This window comes from Drosophila melanogaster, chromosome 2R, assembly GCF_000001215.4.
Source record: "Drosophila melanogaster chromosome 2R".
In the NCBI taxonomy this organism is placed as follows: domain Eukaryota; kingdom Metazoa; phylum Arthropoda; class Insecta; order Diptera; family Drosophilidae; genus Drosophila; species Drosophila melanogaster.
In genome coordinates, this window is record NT_033778.4 from 12,870,067 (window position 1) to 12,883,680 (window position 13,614).

At 44.3% G+C, this 13,614-nt stretch overlaps 5 protein-coding genes and 3 non-coding genes across 23 annotated transcripts; 4 read left to right on the forward strand and 4 right to left on the reverse strand.

The window, feature by feature from the left end:
- The first annotated feature begins 182 nt into the window (after positions 1 to 182).
- bic (bicaudal) lies at positions 183 to 1,728 on the forward strand. Of its 2 annotated transcripts, NM_057505.5 has the most exons (2): positions 183 to 264; positions 337 to 1,728. In NM_057505.5, the coding sequence occupies exon 2, from the start codon at positions 337 to 339 to the stop codon at positions 844 to 846; it is 510 nt and encodes a 169-aa protein (NP_476853.1). In that variant the 5' UTR covers positions 183 to 264; the 3' UTR covers positions 847 to 1,728. The 2 variants fall into 2 exon arrangements, with proteins under 2 accessions (NP_476853.1, NP_725235.1); NM_165954.3 differs by having other exon boundaries at positions 183 to 1,174.
- A 961-nt stretch (positions 1,729 to 2,689) lies between these two features.
- On the forward strand, positions 2,690 to 5,021 carry asRNA:CR43469 (antisense RNA:CR43469). Of its 2 annotated transcripts, none has more exons than NR_048098.1 (3): positions 2,690 to 3,122; positions 3,182 to 4,654; positions 4,729 to 5,021. The 2 variants fall into 2 exon arrangements; NR_073873.1 differs by having other exon boundaries at positions 2,690 to 3,110.
- Positions 2,721 to 4,946, reverse strand: Balat (Beta-alanine transporter). Its single transcript, NM_136979.3, has 4 exons — positions 4,752 to 4,946; positions 4,273 to 4,588; positions 3,153 to 4,214; positions 2,721 to 3,094 (listed from the first exon to the last, which is right to left on the reverse strand). Exons 1-4 carry the CDS (start codon positions 4,862 to 4,864, stop codon positions 2,771 to 2,773), a joined length of 1,815 nt encoding a protein of 604 aa, NP_610823.1. The 5' UTR covers positions 4,865 to 4,946; the 3' UTR covers positions 2,721 to 2,770.
- A 76-nt stretch (positions 5,022 to 5,097) lies between the features above and the next one.
- On the reverse strand, positions 5,098 to 6,900 carry Lfg (Lifeguard). Of its 4 annotated transcripts, NM_136980.4 has the most exons (5): positions 6,706 to 6,766; positions 6,196 to 6,406; positions 6,035 to 6,117; positions 5,776 to 5,877; positions 5,098 to 5,713 (listed from the first exon to the last, which is right to left on the reverse strand). In NM_136980.4, exons 2-5 carry the CDS (start codon positions 6,221 to 6,223, stop codon positions 5,207 to 5,209), a joined length of 720 nt encoding a protein of 239 aa, NP_610824.1. In that variant the 5' UTR covers positions 6,224 to 6,406; positions 6,706 to 6,766; the 3' UTR covers positions 5,098 to 5,206. The 4 variants fall into 4 exon arrangements, with proteins under 4 accessions (NP_610824.1, NP_725236.1, NP_001260928.1 ...); NM_165955.3 differs by lacking the exon at positions 6,196 to 6,406 and having other exon boundaries at positions 6,035 to 6,141; positions 6,706 to 6,900; NM_001273999.1 differs by lacking the exon at positions 6,706 to 6,766 and having other exon boundaries at positions 6,196 to 6,327.
- asRNA:CR43468 (antisense RNA:CR43468) lies at positions 5,098 to 7,214 on the forward strand. The gene is made up of 2 exons (NR_048099.2): positions 5,098 to 5,958; positions 6,016 to 7,214.
- AspRS (Aspartyl-tRNA synthetase) lies at positions 6,938 to 13,102 on the forward strand. 3 transcript variants are annotated; one of them, NM_001274002.2, is made up of 6 exons: positions 6,938 to 7,091; positions 10,102 to 10,314; positions 10,704 to 10,804; positions 10,884 to 11,209; positions 11,442 to 12,466; positions 12,676 to 13,102. In NM_001274002.2, exons 3-6 carry the CDS (start codon positions 10,724 to 10,726, stop codon positions 12,837 to 12,839), a joined length of 1,596 nt encoding a protein of 531 aa, NP_001260931.1. In that variant the 5' UTR covers positions 6,938 to 7,091; positions 10,102 to 10,314; positions 10,704 to 10,723; the 3' UTR covers positions 12,840 to 13,102. The 3 variants fall into 3 exon arrangements, with proteins under 3 accessions (NP_001260931.1, NP_476609.1, NP_001260930.1); NM_057261.4 differs by lacking the exon at positions 6,938 to 7,091 and having other exon boundaries at positions 10,218 to 10,314; NM_001274001.1 differs by lacking the exons at positions 6,938 to 7,091; positions 10,102 to 10,314 and adding an exon at positions 10,366 to 10,385.
- Nmda1 (N-methyl-D-aspartate receptor-associated protein) lies at positions 7,028 to 10,164 on the reverse strand. 9 transcript variants are annotated; one of them, NM_001259360.2, is made up of 5 exons: positions 10,053 to 10,164; positions 9,131 to 9,156; positions 8,319 to 8,644; positions 8,007 to 8,255; positions 7,028 to 7,948 (listed from the first exon to the last, which is right to left on the reverse strand). In NM_001259360.2, the coding sequence occupies exons 2-5, from the start codon at positions 9,135 to 9,137 to the stop codon at positions 7,589 to 7,591; spliced, it is 942 nt and encodes a 313-aa protein (NP_001246289.1). In that variant the 5' UTR covers positions 9,138 to 9,156; positions 10,053 to 10,164; the 3' UTR covers positions 7,028 to 7,588. The 9 variants fall into 9 exon arrangements, with proteins under 9 accessions (NP_001246289.1, NP_523722.1, NP_725237.1 ...); NM_078998.4 differs by lacking the exons at positions 9,131 to 9,156; positions 10,053 to 10,164 and adding exons at positions 8,986 to 9,080; positions 9,623 to 9,732; NM_165956.3 differs by lacking the exon at positions 10,053 to 10,164 and adding an exon at positions 9,623 to 9,732.
- Positions 11,379 to 13,187, reverse strand: asRNA:CR45141 (antisense RNA:CR45141). The gene is made up of 2 exons (NR_124535.1): positions 12,680 to 13,187; positions 11,379 to 12,543 (listed from the first exon to the last, which is right to left on the reverse strand).
- Positions 13,188 to 13,614: the final 427 nt, after the last annotated feature.

The following is a 13,614-nucleotide window of genomic DNA, read 5'->3' on the forward strand; positions in this document are numbered from 1 at the left end:
CAAAATTCAGAAAACGTATTACTTCAAAAATAATGTATAAATTATATAAACAATAGAATTTTTAAATTTCTTTGGCGCGCTTTGGTTGCCACCTTGTGAGCTATCGATAGTCAACACTCACGTTTAGTACTTCCTACCAGTACTACTCACATATACATACACCTTTTGCCATTTTTATCATGGCGATTTCTTTTTGACATTTGACTACGACTGGGCGCACGTGTTTTCTGGCAAGGCTCTGTGCTAAATTCTAGTAAAATCAAAGTGAGTAGTGGAAAGTGCGGCATTCGATTGGCGTTTTACTGATGCGACCATTGTGTGTACTCAATTGAACAGATGAACGCGGAAAAGCTGAAGAAGTTGCAGGCGCAGGTGCGCATTGGCGGCAAGGGCACCCCTCGCCGCAAGAAGAAGATCGTCCACTCCACGCCCGCCACCGACGACAAGAAGCTGCAGTCGTCGCTCAAGAAGCTGTCGGTAAACACAATTCCCGGCATCGAGGAGGTGAACATCATCAAGAACGATGGCACCGTCATCCACTTCAACAATCCGAAGGCCCAGGCCTCGCTGCCGACGAACACGTTTGCCATCACGGGTCATGGCGAGAACAAGACGATCACCGAGATGGTGCCCGGCATTCTGACGCAACTGGGTCCCCAGGACATCAACCAGCTGAAGAAGCTGGCCACGGAGATTGCCAGCAAGAGCGGCGCCGGCGGAGCAGCCGGCTCTTCAGCCGCCGATGCCGGTGACGATGATGTGCCCGATCTGGTCGAGAACTTCGAGGAGGTGGCCATCGCCGACACAAAGGAGGAGAAGTCCGGTGAGGTGGCGGCCTCCGCTTAGGCTGGTCCAACCCCGCCCACCCGGGCAAATCACACCACCACACACCGAACACAAAAACATACATACAAAACATACGGGGCCAGGGAGCAAGACGAAGTGGCTGGCATACAGGGCAGAACCCACACACCAGACACGCCGGAAACACATCTACCACTTACCCATTCCGGTTCCAAATCGGAAACGGATCCACTCCGGACTGCAACCAGCGCTTCTGCCCTGAATGGGCCATTCTTCGTGCTCCCTCCAGCCACTTTTTTGGGGGTCATGCTACACACTATACTAAAATACAAAAATAAAGGCATCCGAGTGAGCGCTGAACAGAACACATAAGCATAATAACTATACTTAACATACTAAGGGAACCCTTCAATCTTAATCTAATTGTACTAGTTTGGAACAGTCAAATGTATTTTCCAAAGCGATTAAAGAACGTTTCCTTAACCAAAAAAAACCACAGTCTAAACAACACACACATTCTAATTTTTGCCGCCCTCCCAAGAACAACACACACAGATGTATCTATAGATATATGCGCTGTCATAAAACACTATATACTATATATATACGATACGGTTTTCGGAAGAATTGTGACGAGGTGATTAGGGGAACAACGCAGACACTCCAGATGAATTCATTGCCAGGTCGCGAGGACAGAGAAATATATTTTTAGCACTACTAGCTCTTACCGATTTTCCCCAATTTCCGACTTTTCGATGTAACCCCGCCCTCAAGGAATCCTCAATTGAAAACGAAAACAAGCTGAGGCCACAATTTCGATTCGAGAACAATGTGCCCAAATTGTTGAAAGCATAGCTTATAATTTGTAAACTATTGTTTTAGACCATCATTACCATGCATAACATTAAATGAGCTGTAAAAACCATACGACCCATTCATATTTCCAGCATTTTTTTTTTAGTTTAATGCCTATTTTTTTCTTTGCTTGCATAATCGACATGTGTGTGAGTGTGGGCCTGTGTGTGTATGCATAGCAACGCTCTTGTGTGAGGTTTTCGAGGTGATGGGAAAGGGGTAGTGGGAGGTGTGGCGCAAAGCACGCGGCAGTCGAAAACTTGTTGACATTTGGTATGGTACGTCTAAAATCCAGATGGTCAGAAGGCTCCTTCGGCAGGAACTATGACCCGTACGCAACTTCCAAATTATGTGTCCAAATCCAAAGTTGGGAGTCGTAGCATGCGGTACATGCACATATGTATATATATAAATATGTATATGGTTTTTGGTCGGAAATCTTCGAAATGAGTCACGTTTAAATTGGCTTAAAATTGCGATTAGGCCAGTTCAACCGGAATGTTTCTTGAAGTTTCCACTCATTTGTACATAAACAAGCGATTGCGGCTTCTTATCACATTTCGACGACCTATAACGGATTAAGGTTAATGCAAATGCTAGTATTTTTATCAGTGACGAGGTCAAATAGAGTTAAAAACTCATATTTAATTGTGGCAAATATATTTAATTGATGTTTATTAGGTTTCCAATTGGGTTTTGTTTTGATTTTTTGTCCTGCCAACTTGTTTTATAAACATGCGTGCATAGCTAATACTGCGGATATACATATGTATGTATGTAAGTGTTTTGAATATTTTACAATAGATTGCTGAAATATGTTTTATGGGCTAAAGATTTGGAAGAGCTTATTAGGAATATAATTATTAATTATTAAAATATTCTAAAATCTTGTCACATTTTGGTCTTGAACTTTGACCTAAGGATAATCTAAAGATTTTCTAGCTTTTAATAGCTCACACCACTGTGACACATGTATGTATGTATGTATGTATGTACATGCGGTACAGAGTTGCCAGATGTAAGAGACGCAGTGCCGCCACAAAATCAAAACAAATTAATTTCAATTTCAAACTTTATTTTAACCAACTCTATTTGAACAACTAGTAACTGACTAAAGTGTGCGCATTTCATTTTTACAAATGCTGCAAACGATCTTGCAAGGGACTCTATCTGAAACCGGAGTATCTACACGATGGAAAACCGGTGTTCCGGCCTCAGGAAGAATCCTTTTCTTCGGACTCGCACGGATATTGTTCGGCTTTCGCTCGCTTTCCACACAGCAGCAGAGGAGGAAGCTCAGTGGCACTGCCTCGCCCTCCTCCAAAGTCTGTGGAAGATTTCGGTTACGGGTCTCTGGCAGCAAAAGACTAGCAAATCCTCCCAAGATTAGCAGGGCTCCCATTACAATTAGCGGAAGTACGAGCATTTGCTGACCCTGCAACGAGAAATGGGTGAATATTATGGTAAACAGTAATCCCCTGAGCCGCACTCACCATATGATTGATCATGGGAATCACTATAGGTCCCACCATGGATATTACCGAGCTAAAGCTCATGCCCAGTCCTCGCACCACCGTGGGATACAGTTCAGATGCCATGAGCGGCAAGACTACAAAGGACGAGCTTATGCCCATCTTGCCCACGCAGTAGAGCAGCAGTGTGATGTCTGGGTACAGAAATGTGGCCACGCAGGCGACTCCGCCCACCAGCATCGATATGAACAGGATCCAGCGCCTTCCGAAATAACTCAATCCCGGCCAGAGTAGCAAATATGTTGGCAGTTCCACCGCCCCAGCCAGGAAGAAGTTCCAGATCTCATCGCCTCCTAGCGCAGGAGCATAATAACTCAGTCCCACGTAGACACTGGTGTTGGCAAACCAAATAAGGGTTATGATCAGGGTCTTCCGACGCATATTGGGTCCCCGAAACAAGTCCAATATCCCATAGTGGGTGGTCATTGAAGATTTGGTTTCCGCAGCCCTTGTGATGACAAGTTTTCGCTGCAACCGTTCCACAAAATCCCGATTTACGCGCACACCATTCACTCTGGCCATTACTTTGAGAATTTTAATGGCCCTCCTGGTTTTTCCCACGGCCATTAACCATCGTGGTGATTCCGGAAGCACGAAGAAGCAGGAGAAAAGCATCAGCAAAGGCATGGACACTGCCAAACTGAGTTCCCGCCAATCACGTACGATATAGATAACTCCGGCTAATACCACCAAGCCCAAGGAGTAGGCGATATTCGAGACGATGGTGCAAAAAACTCTCCTCTCCGGTCCCACCAGCTCAATGGCCAGTACATAGGGACTCGCCAGAATAGCTGGCACCGTCAGTCCCACCACAAAGCGCAGGCCCAACCAAGTGTAATAGTTCCAGGCAAAGGCACTGGCCGCACAGGCAATGATCTCGAGCAGCAGATAAGCGTAAAAGGATGGCCGCCTGCCCCACAGATCCACTAGATATCCAAATACATAGTTACCTAGCAATCCGCCAACACCGAAGACCACAAGCGCCAAAGTCACAAGGAAGCTGCGGTCGCACACCAGGTTCCACTGCAAGATATATGAGGAAATAATTCTAACATACCATATCCAATTGGAAAATCCCCACCTCTTGAACCACCGTACTTGAGTATATGGACTTGTCGTAGTGCCAGCCATGTTGGCACGGCACCACCTGCGTCGTATCCGGCTGCAACTTGAGCAAATCCTCTGCCTGTTGTCGCAACAAATCCGGAGGAGGTCGATACTCAAGATAGCGCACTATATCGGTGTAATTTCTCGAGTACATGGAACACTCGGCATAGGCTCCATTGCGATTACGCGGAATGCTCAGGTTCTTAACAAGCTGCACATAGTCCTGCGTCCAGGGCTCCAGCTCAGGAACGCGACAAAAGTGCTGAGGTGTGGCCGCTATGAACAACTGGCTAGAAAATAATCATTTTAGATAATTATGAAAATTTTCTGATGAGGTACCTTTAAGAGGCGAAAAGGTAGACCCCAAATGATGCTATCGCATGGATGTGAAAATCCCATTAAGATTTCTTTTTCAATATTATTATTATAGAATACCAAAGAAGGATGACCAACCTATATGCGTGGAAGGCACAGGGCAGCGCGGCGGGCAATAGAACGGAACAGATGATGACCTTCTGGTAGAGACCAAAGGAGCCCACCTCCCGCAGCACCTCGTCGAAATCCATGTCCGCCCGTTAGCCAGACGCTCGCGCAACTGACGATCGCGCCGATCACCTTGTCCACATTCAATCCAGTCCAGGAACTGGTGGCGCTGCAGGGGCTGATTGAACATAATTACATTACGGCCTCTCGTGCGCATTAATTAATTGGACACCGCGGTGTGGACAAGGTTCGAACTAGTTGAGCGCGCCCCAATCCCAGCCAAAATCCCAAACCAAAGCGAGCACTCGACAATGTTGGATTAGTTAGTCGTCTTGTATTTCTTTCCGGCTAAGGTGGCACTGGGCACATAAAATTAAGTTACATTTCTAAAACTGGAATAGAAGCTATGGATCATAATGACCAGTCTAATTGCGAGACAATCCGATAATGGTCAGTATGTACATGAAGATGTTAATAATGTCCAGGTAGAGGTTTAGAGCGGCGAAGATGTATTCCTCAGGACTGATGGAGTACTTATGATTACCACCCAGCATCAACTGGGTATCGTACACCAAGTAAACGGAGAAGAGCAATGCTCCCAAGGAGGCATAGACCAGTCCGATCACCTTGCCCGGTATGAAGATAGCGATTATACCAAAAATGATGAAGACCACCAGACAGGCCACCAACACTCCTCCGCACATCGTAAAATCGTATTTGGTCTGCAGGGCAAACAGGGTGAGTCCCAGGGCCACCGCGGCCGTAATTCCCACTGCCATCAGGACCTCATCAGCCTCAAACTGTCCGGCGACCATACCCAGAAGGAACGACTCCGCCACGGTGAACAGGAAAAGAAAGATGAAGTTAAGAGGCGTCTTACGGCGTACACTTTCGCAGCAGGCCATACAGATCATGGTCACGATAAGAACGGCCTGAGTTTAAAAATTGGATATATTTGTATTCAATATTTAGCATAAAAGTCGTAAAAACTTACCAAGGCTATCCAAAACAGTGCCGGATTTTTTTGCACCCATTCCTGCGAAGCTTTCGAGAACGTAAATACGCTAACAAAACCGAAAGTGATCAGCAATTGGCACTAGAAATAGAGCGCGATATCAAAATTAGATTGCAGGAAGTCAATAAATCTTGAAGTTTTAAAGTGACCCAAAGCAGACAAGTAGTGAAGCAAATACCTTTATTTTTGGACAATTTAAATTGATATTTTCTTTTTCAGTTCAAATATCAGCACTTACCATCAATATCAAGTAGACCTTTCGAATAAATCCCTTCCGGATGCTCTGGTCATCGAAGGCGAAGCTCTTGTCCGCTTCCGCATCTGTGTATGCGCCAGTTTCATCGCCTGTGTGGTTGGAAGACAATTCAAGGAAGCAGGAAAGTTAATGCAATGACTAACCGTACTGAAAATGATTGTCGCTGCTCATGGCTAAATTGCTATGACTAAACTTTAGTCACTTAAGTTACGGTGCTCTCTTTGCCCGACTGCCGGCAGCGTGCTAGTGTTTCAGCTTAATGGAACCGAATCGCCCTTTCTAGGTGTTCCCATATGGACGTATGAGTTGAGATTAGCCGGTTACCGGCTCTTATCACAGCCCCACACTTCTACTCTAGATAAGATTTGTGTATTGATGTCGGTGAGTAACTGATATTGCCACCATACAATTTCAAAATGGTTGTTCACTCTCCCTTCGATTGGGTGAATCACTGTTTTTGGGCTCATAACGAAACCTTTTCAGCTGTCTTATCAGATGAAAATGCGCCGAGAGAGATATATTTTGTTGGCTCTTACTGAGAGAAAACGATGCAGTCAATAAGCTTTATACAATAGCCAAATCGATTATCTAATCTAAAGCACCTTTCCGTAGCCAATTTGGTTTGGTTTCAGCCCAATCCGGGCGGTACTTACCTTGCTGGTAGTGATACATTTTATAGCTACGCCCTGCTGGAATTCACACGAACTACTGAACAGGTGGCCGGGTCAAACGCATGATATGGGGCCAACCCGAAATTAAAACACCCGGACTTCTTTCTGTGGTGGTGCAGATAACAAAGTTAACTTAAGCAATGATAAAGCAAAAATGCAGACGATAATGGTCTGGAGTGTAGAAGTAATCCAACCAACGGCGTCGCTCTGAAGTCGCAGACTAAAGTTGCATCTGGTGGTGGCTGGCTGGTTGAACTGGATGAACCACTGACGGAAGCCCTACAATGCAGGGGTCTGTGGCTTTAATAAATAGATGCGCTTTATTGTTGACTTTAAACTCAGTGTCGCTGCAGGGATTACAATGTTCGGTACTTGATTCATAGTTGAAAATCGGGATTCCTTGGTTATTACACACGGTTAAGTTTTATGTGTTAACAACTGCAAGCCAACTTGCTTATATGTATATTTTTACATAAATATGTTTATACGTGACTATTTATTGTTGTTTCGTTTATCTGAATGGCATATCATTTGGTATACATACATATATATAATTTTTTTATTTTTAAATTTGGAAATATCCACTTGGTTTGCGCCTCAACTTAAGCAACAATAAAACATACATAACAAAAAGTAAGTAGTTCATATAGCCTTAGTTGACATTTAGAACTAGAAGGAAACGGGGAAAATGGGCAAACACAACACGAAGTAGATAGATTTGTAAGTATTTGAGTAATTCGTTAGTTGAAGATTACCTCCACTGGGGGAGCACACCGATGAGATTACGCGACAACAATATTCGTGTATTCCAGGTTACTGAATAACCCGATTAAGCTGCAAACAATATTTGGAAATAGAGCGGAACTTAGTCGCGCGATGCGCCGATTATAGTCAGAATGTACATGAAGATATTGATGATGTCCAGGTAGAGGTTTAGTGCCGCAAAGATGTACTCCTCGGGACTGATAGAGTATTTGTGCTCGCCGCCCATCATTAACTGTGTGTCGTAGATGAGATAAACGGAGAAGAGCAGCGCTCCAATCGAGGCGTACACCAGTGTTATGATCTTTCCCTTTACAAAGATGGCCACGATGCCGAAGATCAGGAACACCACCATGCAGGCGATCAAAATACCGCCCATCATAGTAAAGTCGTACTTTGTCTGCAAGGCGAAGATCGTTAGGGCCAAGCAAACCGCTGCTGTTATGCCCACCGCCATGAGAACCTGGAAAACAGATATCGTATCACTTTACTACATATCGTAATTAAATCGAAGTACTCACCTCTTTCGGAGCATATTTGGTTGCGGAAACTCCCATTAAGAACGACTGAGCTGCTGTAAACAGACCCAAGAATATGAAGTTCGTCGGTGTTTGGCGGCGCACACTTTCGCAGCAAGCCATAGACAGCATGGTTACTAACATTACGCCGAGGGCAACCCAAAAGAGCCACATGTTATTCCTGGCAAAGGTTTTAGTGCCCTCGTGGTATACAAACAGGGCAACAGCTCCAAAAGTGACGATTAGTTGTCCCTAATGACACAGAAATGATAACTTATTGTACATGCCTTCTATGCAGAATTATCTAAAGCTCACCATTAGAATCAGGTACACCTTACGTATGAATCCGCGACGGATGCTTTGGTCGTCAAACGAGAAGTTCTTGGGCTGGCTCTCCGGATCATCGTAGGCTCCGTAGCCGCCAGCAGATGGTGGTGGTTGGATAAATCCCGGCTGGGGAGCATAACCTCCCGGTGGAGGCCCCTGTCCGTAGGGCTGTGGATAGGGTTGAGCACCTCCTTGTGCATAGGGTGGGTAGCCTTGCGGCGGTCCTTGAGGTGGATAGCCGCCCTGAGGTGGATATCCACCATATCCTCCCTGCGGGGGATTACCGCCGCCATAGTTGTACTGCTGGTTGGGATCTGCGAAATAAGACATCTCGTTTTAGTTTGTCATCTAAAACGGTGCTACCAACGCGTTCGCTACAGCAATCTGTCTACCAAGAACTGTAAAATCTAAATGAAACGCTTCGCCGTGACGAAGAGATGCGGTAAACCAAGAAACAATCTCGAGCAAATATGTACATACAACCATGATAAGAAGGGACAAGTACGATGTGTAAAGAGAGAGAGGTAATGGAAATGAATCAGCTCTGGGCAATTACTGAGCATTCAACGGGTCGACAAGCCCCGGGACGAACAAAAGCATGCGATCAGAAAACGGGTAAGCTGTAACACTCGCTTAGAAGTTAAGAAGATTGAACCTTGGTATTGGGGATACTGGGGAACACTTTGCCAGGACATTCTCGAGGGACTTCGCTCTGATTTCTATGTAATTCCGAAACCGCTGTGGAGTAAACTTAGATCCAAAAAGAATGTGTTAGTACGGCTTGTCCTTATTCCACTCACCTTGCATTGTTTCGTTGTTGTTTTACCTGCAAAGACACGATGATAAGCAATCATTAGCTAATTTAATTAGTGTCTAAGAAATGTGCACACCTTTGGTGGCATGCAACTTTAATTATCAATCAATTTGCCACTATAGTAATGCCTGAGAAACTTCGGCACCGTTTCGTTTGTTGTGGCCCCCATGACGTGTACCTCTCAAGCTTTCTTGTGTGGGTTCTCTGAAAATAGCTGGGGCCATTTATGAACCTTACCTACACGCTGAACTGCGAGCTTAAGCGCTTTAACGTAGTCGCAGCTATTAAATTAGTTCAGCCGGAGCACCACCAGCGCAAATAATACATACACAGCAGCTCGGTGTAGGAAAAGTGGTGACTCACTTTTGGAAATTGCCAGCTTCTCGAAATTACCGGGAAACCACACTATTATAATTTTCTTTGACGTGACCTACTATCTTCCCATTATTCAAATTATGCTCTTTGGATGACTAATTACCTCTGGATTACGTTGCTATTTGATCAAAACAAACAATTGAATGTTGTTTTTCTGAATATTTGTTTTTTTTTTTTGCTATAAATTAACAGAGATGTGCCTGCTGACTGCTATCGGAACGCAGCTGTAATTATCGATGGTGGTGTAACTAATTTTTTTAGAAAGTGGTACATTTACAGACTACATTAAACTCGGCTTAAACATTATTGCGTTTAAATTTTATTTGACACGTACCACACTATGGCGCATTTTCTGTAAATTATATACTATCGTTTATATATGTTTAAAACATACAGAGTATTGTAATTAAACTAAGAATGCTTCACCAGATGTTGAGAAATGCTACAGATGCTTTTGTTTTTTAAGCTTCTCAACTACGGCACTTCTGTAGATTTTCTTATGCTCATTATTTTTGAGATTATTCTGCACTTACTAACTCTTATACTATACTATACTCCTTATTTACTAATATTATTTTTCAGCACTAGCTAAGCGCAACTTAATTCATAGGATGCTGGACATGTGACGTCACAAAATCAGAAATGCGCCACCCTGAAGCACACATGGAACAATCGATATATATCGATAGCCGCGATAGAAATCCTCTAGACTGCACCGCGCTGGTGGCATGTGCAATAGTACACGACGCTCGTGAAATCAATTCGTTTGTGTATTAAAAGGGCAAGATCTAGCTGGTAAGTCGAGTGCACTCGAATGCACCATTGAAATAACCAATAGGGGAAGAGACAGGAAGTGAATAGAATCGGTAAATGATCAGATAAAAGACCGCAAAGTTTAGGTTATGTGCGAGCCGCTAGACAAAGAGTGTTTCTCTGTCCCCGGAAATATTTGTGGACATATGGCTATTGGAGGAGGAGACTGGGTGACTGAACTGCAGTCCGGAAGACAATATCACTTATTCGCAAATGGGGCACTTCATCAGCCAAGTGCTATTTATAAAACCATGACGCAACGCACACAATACTCCTCCTTTTTCGCCTGTTGCTCGCTTATCGAAACTGTGTGGTCTACGTTCTGGTTTTGTGACCCTCTTGTAAAATATACAACCCTCCCTTCCTTACAGCCGTTTTTGTGCATTCCAAGATGGTCGAGGACAAAGAGCAAGTGGCCAACGGGGAGCAGGTCTCCAAGAAGGGAGCCAAAAAGCTGGCCAAGGCCGCTAAGGTGAGAATCTTTGTTTTGGGGACGTGGCGTTTTGTTTTTCTTGAACCTCTGATAACAGCTTTAATCTCTATGTGTACAGAAAGCCGAACAAAAAGCGGAGAACGCCTCCACCGCGGCGGCCAATAACGCTGGTGGCGATTCTGCGGAGGATCACGCCGCCGGAAGATATGGCCTCTCGGAAATGATCCAATCCAAGGACAAACGCAGTGAACGCAACTTTGTCCCGGTTTCGGAACTAAGCGGTCAGGTGGGCAAAGGACTGGTCTGGGTGCGAGGACGCGTCCACACTTCGAGAGCCAAGGGAAAGCAGTGCTTCCTCATCCTGCGCCAGCAGAGCAGCACGGTGCAGTGCATCCTGGCTGTCGGTGATGTTATCTCCAAACAGATGGTCAAATTTGCGGGAAAGTAAGTTATAAATATTCCCTCGTATATCTTAAGTTTATCTTAAGAGCCGTAACCCAAAAAAGCACAATATCGAATTTGAATTGCGCAGGCCATATAGATATTTTCATCATACTTTGATAAGATATCGTGAAATCAATTAAAGGTTTATGAAATGATAAACATTGCTTAGAATTTTTGTTGTTGCAAATTTAATAATTCATTTAATAATTCAAAAACGTCTTTATTTTTTCAGTATCCCTAAGGAGAGCATTATTGATATCCAGGCCAAGCCAGTGGCGGTGTCTAGCAAGATTGAATCCTGCACAGAGCAGTCGCTGGAATTGTCCGTCGAGCAGATATTCGTAATATCCCAGGCCAAGGCACAGTTGCCATTGCAAATCGAGGATGCATCGCGTCCCGAGAACGCCGATGATGCGGAAGGTCTGAATATTCGCGTGAACCAGGACACGCGCTTGGACAACCGAGTGCTCGACCTGAGGACCCCGGCAAATCAGGCCATTTTCCGACTGGAAGCCGGAGTATGTCGCCTGTTCCGCGATATTCTCACTGAGCAGGGCTTCACAGAGATTCACACGCCGAAGATCATTTCAGCGGCCAGTGAGGGAGGCGCCAATGTGTTCACCGTGAGCTACTTCAAGGATTCAGCCTATCTGGCGCAGTCGCCGCAGCTGTACAAGCAGATGGCCATCGCCGCCGATTTTGACAAGGTCTATACCGTAGGAGCCGTGTTCCGTGCAGAGGATTCGAACACTCATCGGCATTTGACCGAGTTCGTAGGCCTTGATCTGGAAATGGCCTTTAAGTACCACTACCACGAGGTGCTGCACACGATTGGCAACACGTTTACGTCCATTTTCAAGGGACTGCGTGATAAGTACGCTAAGGAAATCGAATCTGTAGGCCAGCAGTACAAGGTGGATGCCTTCAAGTTCCTGGAGCCACCACTGATCCTCCAGTTCGCCGATGGCGTGGCCATGTTGCGCGAGGCTGGTGTGGAGACCGGCGACGAGGAGGATCTGTCTACGCCCAACGAAAAGCTGTTGGGTCGCCTGGTCAAGGCCAAGTACGACACTGACTTCTACATCCTTGACAAGTTCCCGTTAGCGATACGGCCCTTCTACACGATGCCTGATCCAAACAATCCGGTCTACTCCAACTCTTACGATATGTTCATGCGCGGCGAGGAGATCCTGTCCGGCGCGCAGCGTATCCACGATCCCGAGTACTTAATCGAACGAGCCAAGCACCATGGCATTGGTGAGTACCCCCTACACGTAGTAAATAACTCGTAAGGTCAGCTTAGTCACAAGATCTCTCGGTAAACAATGATAAGACTGCAATAAGAGAATAATATAAATGCATAGCTCAAGTGCTTATATAAGACTGTAACCCATTTCAGATAAGAAGTTGAAACTTATCTACTCTATTAATACTTAATATTAACGCCGTATATATTTGTTTTCTAGATACCTCCAAGATTGCGGCGTACATCGAGTCCTTCCGCTATGGATGTCCTCCACATGCTGGTGGTGGCATTGGAATGGAGCGTGTGGTGATGCTGTATCTGGGATTGGACAACATCCGCAAGACTTCCATGTTCCCGCGCGATCCCAAACGATTAACGCCTTAAGCACGATAGACTCAAACAACGTACTCTTTAGATTTGAATACAATTCGATGAAACAATTGTTTTACTTTCCCTGTGACTTTCCAAGCATTCAGTTCTTTTTATTTTTACGCCAAACCCAATCGTGAGTGTTTTATCCTTCTTCTCAAGACTAACATGCTGCAAAGTTGTTAAACAACGAGAAAAATGTACGGGAAGACTGCCTAGAGTCAAATTTATTTGGAAACTCGTAAGAAATAAATACTTGCGCGTATGTTTTGTACTTTAATAATTGCTTTTAATATTTTGGTTGGTTATTTTTAAGTGGGTAAAATATATAAGCTAACGTGTAGCTAGAATATTATATTTTTGTTGCATACTTTTAGGGTCTGTAGAAAGGCCACATTTGTTCTCATAGCTTATCAATATGCACCTGGTCAAAGAGTTTTCTTAATGTTTTATTCAAAAGGTTGAAACCAGACCAATTTTATTAAAAGCCTTAAGTAAAAACAGTTCACTACTTTTGATTTGTCTAATTGGATTGTAGTATAAGAGATTAATATTCTCATCATTTTCAAAATAAATAAAAGATATTATTATTATCTGGCATTAGAATTTAGAAATTTAGTTTTTGATGCAGGCTGTGTAATAACCATTATAGTTTTCTTGGTGACCATCTATAAGACTGACTACCTTAACTACTTTGAGAATCCCTTAAATAATCACCGCTCGAAGTCCCGTCGGCCATGTCTTCTTTATCTGGAAACTTCTTTCTCAGGTTAAACTCCCACATAAACAT

Excerpts from the sequence above, each read along its gene's own strand:
- AspRS (NM_001274002.2), top strand. The coding sequence starts at position 10,724 with ATGGTCGAGGACAAAGAGCAAGTGGCCAACGGGGAGCAGGTCTCCAAG. Across the intron at positions 10,805-10,883 it reads AGCTGGCCAAGGCCGCTAAG|AAAGCCGAACAAAAAGCGGA; the intron begins GTGAGAATCTTT and ends CTATGTGTACAG. Across the intron at positions 12,467-12,675 it reads AGCCAAGCACCATGGCATTG|ATACCTCCAAGATTGCGGCG; the intron begins GTGAGTACCCCC and ends TTTGTTTTCTAG.
- Nmda1 (NM_078998.4), bottom strand. The coding sequence starts at position 9,025 with ATGTCCTGGCAAAGTGTTCCCCAGTATCCCCAATACCAAG. Across the intron at positions 8,645-8,985 it reads CCAGTATCCCCAATACCAAG|ATCCCAACCAGCAGTACAAC; the intron begins GTTCAATCTTCT and ends CTTATTTCGCAG. Across the intron at positions 8,256-8,318 it reads AGGTGTACCTGATTCTAATG|GGACAACTAATCGTCACTTT; the intron begins GTGAGCTTTAGA and ends CTGTGTCATTAG.
- Balat (NM_136979.3), bottom strand. The coding sequence starts at position 4,864 with ATGGATTTCGACGAGGTGCTGCGGGAGGTGGGCTCCTTTGGTCTCTAC. Across the intron at positions 4,589-4,751 it reads TGTGCCTTCCACGCATATAG|CCAGTTGTTCATAGCGGCCA; the intron begins GTTGGTCATCCT and ends ATTATTTTCTAG. Across the intron at positions 4,215-4,272 it reads CAAGTACGGTGGTTCAAGAG|TGGAACCTGGTGTGCGACCG; the intron begins GTGGGGATTTTC and ends TATATCTTGCAG.
- Lfg (NM_165955.3), bottom strand. Across the intron at positions 5,878-6,034 it reads AGGTCTACTTGATATTGATG|TGCCAATTGCTGATCACTTT; the intron begins GTAAGTGCTGAT and ends CTCTATTTCTAG. Across the intron at positions 5,714-5,775 it reads CACTGTTTTGGATAGCCTTG|GCCGTTCTTATCGTGACCAT; the intron begins GTAAGTTTTTAC and ends TTTTAAACTCAG.
- bic (NM_057505.5), top strand. The coding sequence starts at position 337 with ATGAACGCGGAAAAGCTGAAGAAGTTGCAGGCGCAGGTGCGCATTGGC.